This window comes from Solanum pennellii, chromosome 3 (assembly GCF_001406875.1).
Source record: "Solanum pennellii chromosome 3, SPENNV200".
Lineage (NCBI taxonomy): Eukaryota > Viridiplantae > Streptophyta > Magnoliopsida > Solanales > Solanaceae > Solanum > Solanum pennellii.
This window is the reverse complement of record NC_028639.1, coordinates 58,784,745-58,800,044: the sequence shown is the minus strand read 5'-3', so window position 1 is coordinate 58,800,044 and position 15,300 is coordinate 58,784,745. Positions and strand designations below refer to the sequence as shown.

The following is a 15,300-nucleotide window of genomic DNA, read 5'->3' as shown; positions in this document are numbered from 1 at the left end:
CATAACAAACATATATATATATAATTCGCTATACATATACAACTGAAAGCTATGCCTATTTCGCTATACATATATACAAAGAAGTAATTGTATAACTCGTTGCGATTGTATGAAGTAGCCCGACGAACATTATTATCAGAACTATCTTAGAAGAGTTATGAGGAGACATGGAGAAATTGTTTGTTGCCATGATTTTTCAGTTTCTTGTTTTGCTTTTTCATGTTCCATTAGGTCGTGCAGCTGCAAAAGATCTCGAATTCACCTATAACGGTTTCCATTTAGCAAACCTGAGTCTTGATGGAATAGCAAAGTTCACATCAAAGATGTGTTTGTATATCTGAATAAAATTTGAATTTGTATACAATTGAATTGAATTGTATAAAACGAGAAAAAAAGAAATTATATACAATTTGAATTTGTATAAAACGAGAAAGAGAGAAAGGCAAAAAAGACTTGGGCAGGGAATATATAATTGAATCGAATTGTATAAAACAAGAAACAGAGAAAGGCAAAAGAGACTTGGGCAAGGAAATATTTGTATTGTATAATTATAATTGTATAGGACGGAAATATAGGTATTTACATGTGTATATACAATTTTCTCTCGCTTTATACAAATTGTATAAAGCGATCGAGAGAGGGAGAGTGGCGAGCGAGAATACGAGAGAGAGAGGAACTAGCAGACAGTTTGCTATGGAACACAAATAAATCAAACGATAGTTATTGTATTTATTTTATATTATTAGTTTGTCATTTCATACGATTATCCCTATTTAATTTATGTGTAGCTGAATTGACAAATGAAAAATCTTATCAAAATAATTTAAGAAGACCTTTTTCCCCTTAATTTGATATGTTATACATATCTATCTATATTGAAGAAAAATAATAATTTTATTAAGTACTGATTGTTTTAAAAAAAAAAGAATAAATAAAACAATTAAAATTTAGTAAAATTGAACTGGTTGAGTAATGATTCATTACTTGATCCATTTTGACCCAAACAAACTTGAGTTGAATTAGTTCATGATCCATTTGTTATCGTGACTCATTTTCGTTAAGATTTTTTTCTTATTTTTTTACGTTATTTGAAATTTATTTTTCCTTAAAAGAAAAGTCAAAGTATTTTCCTAAAAATTTTTTGCGGATGAAACATATAATTTTCTTTCATATTTGAGTTATTATTTCTTTGATAGAAAAATTGAAACTCTATAAATTGAAGACCCCTCTTTAGAACACAATAGAATCTACAAACACAGTCGTTTAGAGAGTTTTATTTATTGAGAGGGTCAATTTTCATATAATAATATTTTAATTTTTAGTATAAGTTTTTGTCATCTGATTTATCAATCATATGATTTGCAATTGTTCCTGAAGTAAAATCTAAAAAGAGAAGCAGATTAACTTTTTTTAATTTTTTTTAAAAAATAATTGACTTCTTAAAACCATCTACGATTCTAATTAAATTTTCATTTCTTTTTAATTAAAAATTTTATTTTCACACACAAATTTAAAAAAAAAAAAAGTTATTTTATGAGGTGAGGAATTAATCCAAATAAAAGGTTGTTCCTTATTTTGGTACGTGTACAACTGTATATTAGAAAAGGTTATGCTTTTGGGGATTGGAATATGCCATAATTTCAAAACACATTATTAATTTCAGATCATCAGGAGAGGTTTCCTCGATAATCGTGCCGAGGGTATAAAAGTAAACATAAGTATAACCTTTCCGTGAAGAAATAATGCACTGTTGAGTTGGCATGCCGCCAACGTTTTCCAAATATTTTTCTTAAAATAAAAAAAAATTGTTTTTGATTCGGATCCAAAGCTGGACGTTATTCCAACAGCCACTAAAAATGTGCCACGTCATCCACGATCGCAAAGCGTATTTTAAATAAATTTTAACTTGATTTGATACGAAATTTAAAAAAAAGTAAAATAAATATTTTGAAATTAAATTATTACTAATATAAAATCGATACGTAAAAGGAATAAGTTTCGGTTCCAAAGTTGGTTATAAGCGGCCACGCGACGGATTATTTCATCATATATAAGTCTCTCTTCTTTTGTTTCTGTTCTTTCTGCTATTTCAATCAGGTAAATTTACATCTATTTCCCTTCCATGGAGTTGGAGTTTTTTTTTAACTGTTTTATTGATTATGCATGAGTGTTTTTCTGTATTTGATTTTCTTGTGTTTATTCTGGTTGAGTTATTAAATTTGATTTTTGTTGTTTGTTTGAGGAATTGATCATCTGTTGCTGCTATATTTGTGGTTATGTTAAGCTAAATTTCAACTTATATGCATATTGAATTCGTGATTCAGATTGGGAATCAGGAGTTGTAGGGTGAGATTTTTATAGGTTTAAGGGTTTCTGTTATGTACTGAAATCAGATTAGCTAATCAATTGTTACCTCTTTGTCCCAATTATGTGGTATAATTGGAATTCCTACCTTCAAATTTCTCGGACATAGAAGCTTTAACTTTTTTGAAATAATATATGTATATATATTTGAAAATTATGTAAAAAAAATCACAATAATTAACAACTCTATCTAGAAGACATATAAAGGTTGAATATCCAAATTTCAACTGTACCAAGAAAGGAGTATCATTTAAAATTTTTTGGTTGATGATATTGATGTGATCAGCATAGGTAGGTTTAATTCACTATTAAGATAGTTTTGACAACGGGTGTTGGAATTTATATCCAATTGAAGGATTCAGCTTCCTTTGCATAAGGTTATAAGAGATGATTAATGTGTTTTTTACAATTCATACAGATTTTACACTATTTACTTTTTAAAAGAATGAAATTTGCATTTAACTAAGTCGGAATCATTGAGTTTTGCTATTTTGTCCAGACGCCTGCGACTGATTGTTTCTACTTCCCTTTGATTCCCTTCTCATCTTGTTTCATCTTTGTTTGTTTAACATCCTGTGAGCATTTTTTTAATGTTAGGTTACTAGTCAATGTTGTTCTCGCTCGCTAGATACACTGACAGTTCTCTTCTAAACCTTCCAGGGGTATTTGGTTTAATAAACACCGCATGGTTTGCATGTTCTTCATGAATTCGAGAAGCACTGCTGCAGCCACTCTTTCCTGTAAAGCGGGAAACGAGAACAGCTCACTTTTCTGGATTTTGGTCAGCCTCTTCCACCAGTTTTTCGGAACACTTGTTGTATTTGAGAATTTCCTTCTTTTCAAGGCTATCGTGAGGCGACCTTCAAGGGTAGTTCTCCCGTAGCCGTGCAGAAGTTGGGGTTGATCTACTGTATTCCCTCCCTCCCTGTGTAACTCAATTGGAAAATGGTTTCTGCTACACAACCAACTGGGAAGCCTTTCAACAACCACGTGCTGCTCCCATTGCAACACCCCAAAGTTGTATCACTTGATGATGTTGATATGGATTTCTCGGACATATTTGGTCCTGCTCCAGCTCAAGTTTTGAGCTCTGAGAATGTTGCAATGTCGGAAACAAATGGATTTATATATGAAGAACCAGCTGTAATTTATAGCCGTTCTCATTCCTTTGTTGGTCCGACAAACTATGTCAGTCAATCGTTGAAGCTTAGCAAACTCACACTTCGTGAGAGTGAACACATGTTAGAGCTTGTTGAGGGTGATAGTGGAGAGACCAATGATCATCTTGAAGAAGCTACTTCCGATTCTGCTGTTACTGATAAAAGTGATGTTCATGCTGATGCTAATACCCCAAGATCTGTGGGACTTAATGATTTTGAAGTCTTAAAGGTTGTTGGACAAGGTGCATTTGGAAAAGTATATCAGGTGAGGAAGATTGGGACTTCTGAAATTCTTGCAATGAAGGTTATGCGGAAAGATAAGATTTTGGAGAAAGATCACGCTGAGTATATGAATACAGAGAGGGATGTACTGACAAAAATAGATCATCCATTTGTTGTGCAGCTCAGATACTCTTTCCAGGTGATGCTTTGCTTTCAGTTTTATATAAATTGATCTCTTTATAACAGCTTTTTGGACTTGCATACATTTTATGCAACTCCAGCCCACTACGATGAGGAATTTAAAGCCTCAAACTTGGTTCTTAGCTGTGAACTACACCCTCTGTTTCCTTAATATGTATCTGTGTAGTTTACATTGTATGAAACTTTTGAGTGTTATTGATTTCTCTTTATTTATTTCCTCTTAATGCAGACCAAATACAGACTATACCTTGTCCTTGACTTTGTTAACGGAGGACACCTTTTCTTTCAACTCCATAGGCAAGGCTTATTCAGGTAGCAATGCATGATGAAATACCCCTTCTAAAAGATCTAGGACTACTGTGGTTCAAGTAACAAACTAACTTAATTCTTTTCAGGGAGGATTTGGCACGCATCTACACTGCTGAGATTGTTTCTGCTGTTTCTCACCTCCATTCTAATGGCATAATGCACAGGGATCTTAAGCCAGAAAATATTCTTTTGGATGCTGATGGGCACGTAAGATATCCCTTTTCCACAACCCTTCTTTTCGTTGCTTTCTTGTTACTTCCTTTTGATTTTCATGGAAAAACCATGGACTAGTTTTTAGTTCTATTAGTGGATAACTGAAAAAACTTTGTTGTTCGGTTTCACAAGGATTTGGAATCATTTGCGGGCGTCCTCCATTGACCTTTTGAATTTGTATTATGGCTGCTGCAGGTAGTGCTGACTGATTTTGGCCTTGCTAAGCAATTTGATGAGAACACGAGATCCAACTCTTTGTGTGGAACTATTGAATATATGGCACCTGAAATTGTTCTTGGAAAAGGTCATGATAAGGCTGCAGACTGGTGGAGCGTGGGAGTTCTATTGTATGAGATGCTGACAGGAAAGGTTTGTTATTTTGTTTAATAAGTTGCCCTTAACTTTGAATTCCTTCAGTCGGTTGCAGCAGTAGTAAAAAAATATAAAGCTTTCTAGTTATCAGTAGGTTCAAAGTTAAGGAAATCATTGTCTCTCTTTACACTTGGTCTACACATATCATGTAACTTTGTTGTCTATGCTATTGTACACTAATGCAATCGTCTGTCATAACTTCTTCTATGACTTCATTAACATTTATATTTCTCACTTAATATACATCCTTCATATGTTTACTTTAGATAAGCTGTATTTCAGTAACCTAATCTTTTCCTCATGTGGATTTTTTCAGCCTCCATTTGTTGGGAACCGACAGAAAGTTCAACAAAAGATCATAAAAGACAAGATTAAGCTGCCAGCATTTTTGTCTAGTGATGCACATTCATTGTTGAAAGGGGTAAGCTACATTTCTTTCTATGATATGAGAGTGGTTACCGACTAACTGATATATCTTAATATAGCAGGCACTTCATGTCTTGCTGGTCCATTTAAATGCTTCAGATCACATATCACTTATTTATGTTATTATATGCTACTTTTATGCCATATATGAAGAAATTAATTCTACTAAGAAGTAGGATCAAATTTCATCTTACCAGTAAAACCAAACCTCGTTGAGCTGCTCTACGACTCACTTCTGTATATTCTACTTGGGATACAAAGCTAAAGATAATTTGGAAGGCCCTACTGCTTACTAGATAGTGTTATGTATCAACTAATGTGTAAATACCATCTACCGTGCTAAATGTGGAAACTAGAGGATTGTTATCAATCTTATGTGTTTGTATTTCTTCAGCTGCTACACAAGGATGCAAGCAAGCGCCTTGGCTGTGGATCAATAGGTAGTGATGAGATAAAAAGTCACAAATGGTTCAAGTCTATCTATTGGAAGAAGTTAGATGCTCGAGAAATTCAACCAAGTTTCTGTCCCCAAGTTTCAGGGAAGCTGTGTATTGCCAATTTTGAAGAGCAATGGACCAGCATGCCTTTGCTAGATTCTCCTGCTGCTAGTCCAAAATCTGGTGATAACCCCTTCAAGGATTTCAGTTATGTGCGGCCAGCAGAATAATTAACCATCACGTGTGTTCTCTCACTCTTAACCCTACCATGGTTTCCGAGGCATAGGAGCTTTTTTCTAATTCCCTGCTATTTACTTCTTGAGACACTTATAGGGAATGTTCTTATGATGTATATATATAACTATGTTGGAAATACTTGCTTGTATAAGAACCCTACCAAGGGCTTACAACTCTATGTTTGTCATCTACCTTTCCACAACACGAGGAAGTATTGAGTAAGAAGTGTCTATATTGTGACTTGTACAAATGAGTTATATCAGAAAACAGTATCTCATATAGTTTGGAAGGTCCATTGAACATGCTGTGTTGAAAAATTTCTCTAAAACCTTAATTGCGAAAAGCTCCTTTGTTAGGTCTTAACCCAACTATATGAGATAATGTTGACCCTAACAACACAGAAGGCCTATGCAATAGTTTCCAAGCTGCAAATTTTTACTTCGTTATATCCCAGTACTTGGCTTAATATACATAGAAACACGTAAGAATATTGTTACAGCAGCAGTAAATGGCAAAATTAACGCGACAAAACCAGAGTTTCAGAATTTCATATTTTTTCCTACTGCAGCGAAGCAACAGTATTATCATCCTGGGGACCTTGTAGACTCTGCGAGATTCATCAACTTCTGTTGGAGCTCTTGGTTTTTGACGCCTACTAGTTTGTCCACTTGACGGCCATCTCTAAAGAAAATGAATGTTGGAGTAGCTTTTATGTCCCACGAAGTACTTAATTCCTGCATCAAGTTAACAATGTGTATGAGTTTAGACGACTTTGGAGGAGTTGTAATTAATAAAAGAGAATGAGGAAAGATACAGGTAACTCATCCACGTCTACGGTTAGAAATATCATTGAAGTGTATTTATGAGCAAGTTCATGATATCCTGGTGCTGCTGCTCTACATGGGTTGCACCATGACGCACTGAAATTTACCACCGCCTGTTGGAAGACAAAGTAAAGTGTTACTTATTTGAGGATAGAAAGATATTGATAAGAAAAATGATGAGAAACTTACGATCTTGCCAGTGTGATTGGCTTCAGACATTTTTTGTTCCCACTTGTCCATTGATGTGACAAGGCAAATGTTTCCACCAGCAAGATCAAAAGTGGGAGGGACATCATTGTTTTCTTGACTACTTACCTGCAAGAGAAGGACAGTTTTTCCTACTTACGAATAGAACCAAGAAAAAAGCAGGGGAGGCAGAGGGGGATGAAAACAGCAAAGATGTACACCAAGCAGGGTTGCATTGATAAATATGAAGGCATAGAAAGATTAAAAGCAAATACAACAACGCGCATTGGAAATTAAGAGACTAGTACTAACCCCCTACAAATTGCAAATCAAGTAGATATTTTGATAGATTACCTTAGTCCAGCACTGCCCCATGAGGGGGTGGGCAAGTGAACCCCAGTGGAAGAACTACAACAGTGCCCTACAAGTAGCAAATCAAAAAGTCATGCTCATTCATTCATACATAATATGCCCAATAAATATAATTCCTTCTTTCTAATCAATCAAAATAATACCTCGTTTTCAATCAAAATAAAAATATAGGGCAAATTTCATTCACAAAACCACCATTTCCACTTCCATAGAAACAGAAGAAGATAGAAATTTGAAACCAAAAAAACAATGTATGATTGTAATAAGAGGATGAATATGAAATAACATTTGACTAAGAAATGGAATCAGACTCACCTTGCTAATTTAACAGAATGCGACGAAAATGGTGATGAAAAAGAGAAAAGGGAAAGATGAAAAAATTCCAAATGAATAATGAATAACCGCTTTCCTGACTTGGTGCTTTTACATAACTAACTCCTATCATATTAGTTCTATCATCTTCTCAAAAAAATAATTATTACATTGAAAATTTCCTATATTATGCTTGGTATTAATTCTTTTTTAAAGAGTTCATATTTTCTTAATTGTAAAATTTCCGACTAGTTTTTCTAAGGGGTAAATTAGTAAATTTGTCTTTTTATTTATGATATTATAAAAAAGAAAACAATCAACTAACATGGGGCAGAGAGAGAATTTCCTATTTTAACGATTTTTACATTTTTTAAAATTATATTCTTTATAATTATTAAGTTTTTTATAAACAAACAAAGAAATAAATTTAGATATGAAACTTACACTATCAATAGTTTAGTTATAAAAAAAAAATGAGATAGTTTAAATGTGTTTTTGACACTAATTTGATATGGAAATTTTTTCTTATTTGTCAGAAAGTTTATTAAGCGTCAACTATTTTTTTCCGCAAAGTGGATATGTTTTTCTTTAAACACACTAATCTTAATATTTTCTCGAATCTTTTCTTGATAAAAAAAAAAGAGAAAATTTTCTTAATAAAGCTATATATTTATAGTTTTGGTAATTGTGCTCCATAATTATAGTTTTGTTTGCTATTGATGCTATTGTTTTGTATATTTCGTTTGCCCGGTTGTATTTATTGCTTGCGACTATACAAACATGGTAAGTATAATTTATACATTTAGAAATTTTTCAAAACTCTGCTTCAAAACTACAAATAGAGTAATTTATTATGAATTTTTCATAAATCGTATACAAATAGTTAAGGTGCTAAGCATATACAAATATTGGATTTATACAATTAGAATACCGAATAGCAATACAAAATTTTAACCACAAATTAAAGATAATCAAAACTATAACTATATTACATAATATATATACTCTAGATGTTTGCTATTTCGTATAAGTTTTCCCCCAAAAAAAAAAAGGAAGAAGAAGAAGACCTATGTTTTTAATATCTTGAAACGTTATAGTTGATTTTGACACAAATTTCATACAGTGCGAACAAATGAACTTTACCATAGTCCACACATCGTACAAAAACGTAAAAAAGAAGCAAATGATTTGAAAAGACACTTCTAATTGAACATTTGCTTTGCTAAATTGGCTTCACTTTTTGTATATAATATGTTGTTTGTGAATTGTGAGTCAGCTTCAAAATGGAACTATGATATGTCACCAACCAAAATACAATTTATGTGTCACAATGGACTAAAAAGGAAAAGGAGCATTTTATTAAAGGGGGTTAAATTGAGGGATATACTTGTCCTAACGGTACAACCAAAGTTAATGTAAACAAAAATAGAGAAAACAAAGGTTCTCATTTATGTTGAGCTGATAAGTTTCTATTGAAGATATTACATCAAGATGAAAAAATAAAATAAAAATAACAGTACTTGTATGTCCAAGAAACATGCAAAAGTTGGCAATGGAGATAAATTGCATTCTTAAAATGATCAAGAATTGAAAGCTGAATGACTTAAAACTGCATTTTTCATTCAGGTGTTTGTGCATTAGAGTCCTTGGATCTGCTGTCCTCCGAGGAAGGTCTCGTTTCACCTTGTGGTTGTCGAATTTCTTCAATCATTCTAACTACTTCTCCCATAGCTGGTCTCATATCAGGCACCTTAGCTACACAAGCTAGTCCAATCTGAAGCATCTGCACCATCTCTTCTTCAATATTCTGGTACTTCAACAGCTCTACGTCGAAAACCTCAGCAGTCCATTCCTCTCTAACAACGGACCGGACCCACCTAGGCAAATCAACTACCTCATCCTGCCCTGGTAATGGGAGAGGGGATTTACCTGTTAGCATCTCAAGGAGTAGTACTCCGAAGCTATAAACATCGGATTTTTGTGTCCCTTTCCGTGTTTCAATAACTTCTGGTGCGCGGTAACCAGCACATCTATATTTGAATGATATGTAGTTCATTATAGGTGTTAAGCCAAAATCAGAAATGCATCCATCTAGGTCTCTTGTGAGGAGTATATTCGAGGACTTGATGTTTCCATGAGTAAATTTCACACCACCTTCAGTATGGATGTGGGCAATTCCTTTTGCTGCTCCCTGAGATATCTTCAATCTTGAATCCCAATCTAGTGGAGTTCTTCCAGTACATCGATTATCTGTCAGTCATTATCAAGAGTGCGTTAAATAAAAGCATATGAATCATTACTGATGATCAAAGCCATCAATGTGCAAGAAAAAAGTTTAGTTGCTCGGACTCTTCAAGAATGTCGACAAGTGCATTTTGGATCCTCCAAGTAGTGAGTGCATTCTTGGAAGATCCGACACGAGTGCAGCAACATTCTGGAGAGTCTGAGATACATAGATTAGGTAGAGGTTAGCAATTATATACCGTGCAAGGCTGCTGACAAGCTACCAGCAGGCATGTATTCGTTAACAAGAAGTTTCTCATCCTTGGAATAATAATATGCGCGGAGTGGAACGATATTAGGGTGCCTCCCAGCCCTTCCAACAATCTCCATATGCTGTTCAAACTCCTTTTTGGCAACCCCTACTTCTCTCAGCCGTTTCACTACCACAATCGTTGCCTCATCCAAAACAGCTTTGTAAGCTGTACCATAACTCCCTTTACCAAGAACCTCAGCAGAAGCTCTAAGAAGATCCTCCAGATTGAAGCTGTAAGAGCAACCTTCGAAAAACACCAACTTGTTTTTCTCAGCATCTGGCACACCACTTCCGAAGTCCTCGGGTTTTTCACTCCTTCCCGCATTAGCCACCTTCTCTTTAATTATGCTAGTGCTATGACTTACTTTCTTTTTCAAGCAGCAGAAGGAGATTACTAAAACTAGGAGAAACATTACTATCGAAACCACTACCACAATGGCAGCGATGATTCCGGTACTTAGTTTCTTAGAGTGGACAGCCTTCTGTTTTTCAGGGATTGCAGAGTTATCAGCTGCTGGAGAAGGTGACGGGCTCGAGGAACAGCTATTTAGAGGTGTCCCACATAAATGAGAGTTTCCTACAAATGATGTAAGTGGAAACTTCTGGAGGGGGTATGGAACGGAGCCATTTAGCATATTGTAACTCAAATTCAGGTTAGTTAACCTGAGGGTGTCAAGGCTGGGGATTTCTCCTGTCAATGAATTGAACTGAAGGTTCAACACAGATAATCGCGTCAAGTTCTTGATTGTGGGGGGAATTTCTCCAGTAAATGAGTTAAAGGAGAGATCTAGTACACCAATACGAGGAGATAAAGAAACAGGAATATCACCAGAGAAGCTATTATGTTGAAGGTAGACAGATTGGAGAGACGGGATCGAAAGGAGATCAGAAGGAACACTTCCATTAAGATAATTGGCTCTTAGACTAAGGACCTTAAGAGCATCTAGCTTGCCTATACTATTAGCTGGGATAGGACCAAAAAGTCCTACAGCAGGGAGATGGATTGCAATGACTCTCGTTCCATCTTCGTTACAAGCTATACCAGCCCAAGATTTGCAAACAGGGAGAGCCAAATTCCAGTTGAGTTTTCGGATATGAGGGACAGATTCTGCAAAGTCGAGTAGCGCCTGTCTATCGGAATCAAGATCAGCTATAACATTAAGAAATACTGATAGCAGCGAAATAAGAAAAACAATAGCTGCCAGTAAAGACTGGAGCTTCATTATGTTTTCACTGATCTGACTGACAAAAATGCAAAAACAAGATCCTAGTTACAGCAGTCCTTCACTTTTTCCCTCTCTCCTTGACCACTTTTGAAGAGCATTAGACAAATTCAGCCGTTTCCGCTTAGAGGAAGCAGCTCATTAGCCACTGTGAAAGGGAGATAAAATCAGATTTCTATAAGAACTATTAACAAGTACAATGAAAAAGCTTTAACAGAATGCAAGAAAACTATACAATCCAGAAATAGTATCAGCTAAAGAAGTAACGAAAAAGAAAATTAATTTGGTTATTGCGAAAGAACGAACAAAGCCTAGATTTTGCCTTACTAACTTTTAGTTCTAAAATATATGGCAGCTTACCTTATATGATATGCATGAAAGGAATGTGAGAGTTGTATTGTTCAATGAAAGGGAAACTTCATTTGATTTACTACCTATTCCTATTGAAAATGGATCAATCCAGATACTGATTGAACTACTGAAGACAGATTTTCAAAGTGAGTTGGAAGAGGATTTATTGCATACTTTGCCTAAAGTCCTTTTGGCAATAAAGTCATTTTTTCCCCCTATAGTAGGCCACTAAAAAGCAAGGTGCCAATTACTTTTTAAATCTTTTATAAGATGTTCACTATAAAGCAAGAGCATAAACCTTGAAACTATATACTAGTAAAATTTTCTTTCACTAAACACGGATTTATACGAACTTCTTCACTTGGACAAAGTAGTTGAGAGAAAAAGAGTGAAGCATAAATTCCATCTCCCCACCTTACTGACAAAACAAAGATAGAATGGGTGGTAGGGTCTTTTTCGGTTACTAAAAACTCTTGAAAGTAATGTAATCTCACAAAGTGGGGTCAGAGGAGGGCAGAATGTAAGCAGACAAGGTAGAGAGGTTATTTTTGATAGACCCTCAAATCAAGGAAAAAACAGTTCAAAGCAGTCCAAAAAGTACATAACTGAAGTGAAGACGTCATGCCAAAATACTATAGACAACATGAAAAATCATTATAAACAAATCATTACAACAAACTAAACTTTGGTTAATTCACATTCTTAAGGAAGTTTCAGAAGTGTTCACCAAGTATTTTATGTGTATAATTAGAGGTGAAGATGCATTAGCATCGATAAATGGTCTTCGAATAGTACTAAAACAGATGCCCACTAATATAAAGCTATCAGAATCACAATATTTAGGCATGTTAACGATAATATAGATTTGATATTGTATATGTAAAACAAATGTAGCATCACACAAAAAGTTGAAGCTTCATTATTTAAGCAAATCTGAAAGGACTGAGATATCATCCATGACCTTTTCAATGCAGAAAAGTAAAAGAATACTGCTAGGTACAGTTATCCAGCTAGCAGAGCAAGTACAGCAACAAATTTTGTGCATTATTCATTGGTAATTATGTTTTGTTATCGAAAAATAATTAACAATTTTGAATAACTAAAGAAAGTATACTACACTAAGGAAGTGTAATGCTAAAGAGTGTCAAAAGGGGAAAAAAAGAAGTGATCCCCACAATTTAAAGTGATCCCCAGAAAGCAAAAAAAAAAAAAATTCAAAATAAAGTAAAAGCAAAAGTTGAATGGTTGCTCCTTTATTCAAAGAATTAAAGAGATGGAATTCTATGCTAAAAAAGTGTTCTACCAACATCTCAAAGTACCCTCTTTTTGTGCCATCAACAATGGGACTTTGTTAAGCAACACCAATAATTGCATTAAAAAAACCAAATTTTGGGATGTCAAAAATAACAACATAATCAATATAGTCCCAAAGTTGGGCTTGAGAAGATATCCTATCTTATTCAGTAGAGATGTTATTTCTGATAAATCTTTTGATTAATAAAAGCAAACACACACAATTTATGATTAACAATAACAACAAGAAATTCAGTGTTATCCTGCAAGTGGATCCGAGGAGAACCAGTGTGTACACAGACCTTTAACCCTCTATCTTCTAAGACATACAAATAGATAAAATATTTTCGATAGACCCTCGAAATAATAAAAATGCATTGATAATGACATAAAAAACAGAGAATTGTTAGTTTCAAATCCACATAATTCAAATGATAATCAAAACATCATTTTTGAGTGGGTAAAGATAGCCCAAACACCACACGATTATCAAATAAAACAAAACAAAAAAACTCACACTGAATTGTAGGAGTTGTAAAAAGCCAAGAATGGAAGGAGAATTTAGTTATATCTGAAAAAAGAGTGGAGAGTATCAATCTATTAAAAAAAAGAGAAAAGAATCAGGATTTGATGGTAAGTTACTAAATATATAGCTAAAAATAAAGAGATAGAGAATTTAATTGTTGAATTAAATTTTTGGAATTTGAAAATAAGGAGGAGGCCCCAACGGTATTATTCTAAACAAAAAAAAAGAAAGTAAAGAAATTAAAGCTCTCCATAATTAGTATTTCGCATGCCGTTAAAAAAAGAATTTAGCGATTATGTCGGCAGCCAACATTACATTTATTAGAGACAGTAAGCTGTTGAAAGAGAAAGTATAGTACCTTACTACAAACGAATTAACAACAAATTGTACTAGTAAAGTAGTTATCGCGAGGTTTCGCTTTATAATATACAATTTTTTTTATGATTTATAATATTATATTTTATTTTTTATTTTTTATAAATTAATTTATGATTTAATAAATTTATATTAATTTTTGAAAGATAATTTATTTTTAAAAGTAAAGGGATGCAAATGTAGTGTCATCAATTATAGAAGAGGTGAATGTTATAGATCGAAATATAAAAGGAAGTTTCTGAAATTATATCTAAATATTACTTTCTTTGTCCATTTTTAATTGTCATGTTCTTTTTTTAGAGTTAAATTATAAAAATTTTGATTAAAATTTTATGATGTATTTTTTAATCATATTGATATGCAAAAAAATTGTAATTTATAATACTTTTCTTATAATTTTTAAATATCTAATTATTTATTTAAAATACTAAATATTATTTTATTTTATTTTTGCAATATCTACATACTTTACATATATCTTTGTGTCGGTTGATGTATTAATAAGTATAAATGAATTATTTGTTGAGATAATCTAAAATTAGGTAACAAATTAAATGCATAATGTATGTAACAAAAGGCAAAGTGTACTATATACTATGTAACGGATATTTTCCAACCGAACGAAACGTTAATTAATGAAGGGCATGGTCAATATAATAACGACGTATTTCCGTTTTGTTTTCTTCACCTACACTTGCGTCACCGTTAGCTGTTTTTAAATCCCAACGCCTATAATTTTGTTTTTTATACCTCCCACAATTAATACGACTATCCCCTCCCTATTCGTACGACATTATTTCATAGGAAAAACGATATTTTTATTCTCTGTGTTAAGACTATATACTTATTTTAGTCTTTGTGTTATCTAATTTAGCATTATTAACATTCAATTATATCAAGTAAGTGATTTTAGTTCTTCAACTTACAGATTCAAAAAAAATTAACACAAAGTTCACTACTAAAAGGGATAGTTCGGGTATTTCCTTTTTAATTCTCTCTCTTTGAAGAACAAGCTAAGTCTTCCCTATCTCTACCTAGAAGAACAAGCCCGTCGATTTGAGCTACAATTTCAAAAACCAACTTGATAGGCATTAATCCTCCCTCTCACACCAACGAACGATAAATTATGCAACGAATGATTTTATTTAAAAAAAATTCTGTTTTCTCAAGCAATTACTTTAGAATATCCGAATTAGTATTATAATATTTGCTCTCATTTTACCACACGTTATCAGCACGACTCTCTAACCAATTAAGGCCTACTCAAATCAGAATTATCTTTTTCCCTAAAAGTTAATCAGTTTTAACATATCTAATAGGACTTGCACAAATCTTTGATCTATAATTAAATTACTGTATAT

The 15,300-nt window shown here is 33.4% G+C and overlaps 3 protein-coding genes across 5 annotated transcripts; 1 reads left to right on the top strand and 2 right to left on the bottom strand.

The window, feature by feature from the left end:
- The first annotated feature begins 1,954 nt into the window (after window positions 1–1,954).
- Window positions 1,955–6,143, top strand: LOC107012474 (serine/threonine-protein kinase AtPK2/AtPK19-like). Its single transcript, XM_015212328.2, has 7 exons — window positions 1,955–2,097; window positions 3,025–3,945; window positions 4,177–4,259; window positions 4,343–4,463; window positions 4,665–4,838; window positions 5,158–5,262; window positions 5,662–6,143. Exons 2-7 carry the CDS (start codon window positions 3,310–3,312, stop codon window positions 5,932–5,934), a joined length of 1,392 nt encoding a protein of 463 aa, XP_015067814.1. The 5' UTR covers window positions 1,955–2,097; window positions 3,025–3,309; the 3' UTR covers window positions 5,935–6,143.
- A 132-nt stretch (window positions 6,144–6,275) lies between these two features.
- LOC107012475 (thioredoxin H4-1) lies at window positions 6,276–7,736 on the bottom strand. Of its 2 annotated transcripts, none has more exons than XM_015212330.2 (5): window positions 7,639–7,736; window positions 7,306–7,372; window positions 6,955–7,080; window positions 6,756–6,878; window positions 6,276–6,675 (listed from the first exon to the last, which is right to left on the bottom strand). In XM_015212330.2, the coding sequence occupies exons 2-5, from the start codon at window positions 7,324–7,326 to the stop codon at window positions 6,526–6,528; spliced, it is 420 nt and encodes a 139-aa protein (XP_015067816.1). In that variant the 5' UTR covers window positions 7,327–7,372; window positions 7,639–7,736; the 3' UTR covers window positions 6,276–6,525. The 2 variants fall into 2 exon arrangements, with proteins under 2 accessions (XP_015067816.1, XP_015067818.1); XM_015212332.2 differs by lacking the exon at window positions 7,639–7,736 and adding an exon at window positions 7,467–7,571.
- Window positions 7,737–9,053: 1,317 nt separating this feature from the next.
- LOC107014678 (probable inactive receptor kinase At5g58300) lies at window positions 9,054–13,742 on the bottom strand. 2 transcript variants are annotated; one of them, XM_015214702.2, is made up of 3 exons: window positions 13,556–13,742; window positions 10,119–11,542; window positions 9,054–9,885 (listed from the first exon to the last, which is right to left on the bottom strand). In XM_015214702.2, exons 2-3 carry the CDS (start codon window positions 11,392–11,394, stop codon window positions 9,254–9,256), a joined length of 1,908 nt encoding a protein of 635 aa, XP_015070188.1. In that variant the 5' UTR covers window positions 11,395–11,542; window positions 13,556–13,742; the 3' UTR covers window positions 9,054–9,253. The 2 variants fall into 2 exon arrangements, with proteins under 2 accessions (XP_015070188.1, XP_015070187.1); XM_015214701.2 differs by lacking the exon at window positions 13,556–13,742 and adding an exon at window positions 11,755–12,904.
- Between the last annotated feature and the right edge of the window lie 1,558 nt (window positions 13,743–15,300).

What these genes read in the sequence shown, in the direction of transcription:
- LOC107012475 (XM_015212330.2), bottom strand. Translation starts at nt 7,326, where the DNA reads ATGGGGCAGTGCTGGACTAAG. An exon ending in TGGGGCAGTGCTGGACTAAG is followed by an intron (nt 7,081 to 7,305) that starts GTAATCTATCAA and finishes CTTCTCTTGCAG; the next exon opens with GTAAGTAGTCAAGAAAACAA. An exon ending in CCAATCACACTGGCAAGATC is followed by an intron (nt 6,879 to 6,954) that starts GTAAGTTTCTCA and finishes GTCTTCCAACAG; the next exon opens with GCGGTGGTAAATTTCAGTGC.
- LOC107014678 (XM_015214702.2), bottom strand. Translation starts at nt 11,394, where the DNA reads ATGAAGCTCCAGTCTTTACTGGCAGCTATTGTTTTTCTTATTTCGCTG. An exon ending in CTTGTCAGCAGCCTTGCACG is followed by an intron (nt 9,886 to 10,118) that starts GTATATAATTGC and finishes AATGACTGACAG; the next exon opens with ATAATCGATGTACTGGAAGA.
- LOC107012474 (XM_015212328.2), top strand. Translation starts at nt 3,310, where the DNA reads ATGGTTTCTGCTACACAACCAACTGGGAAGCCTTTCAACAACCACGTG. An exon ending in CATAGGCAAGGCTTATTCAG is followed by an intron (nt 4,260 to 4,342) that starts GTAGCAATGCAT and finishes AATTCTTTTCAG; the next exon opens with GGAGGATTTGGCACGCATCT. An exon ending in CACATTCATTGTTGAAAGGG is followed by an intron (nt 5,263 to 5,661) that starts GTAAGCTACATT and finishes GTATTTCTTCAG; the next exon opens with CTGCTACACAAGGATGCAAG.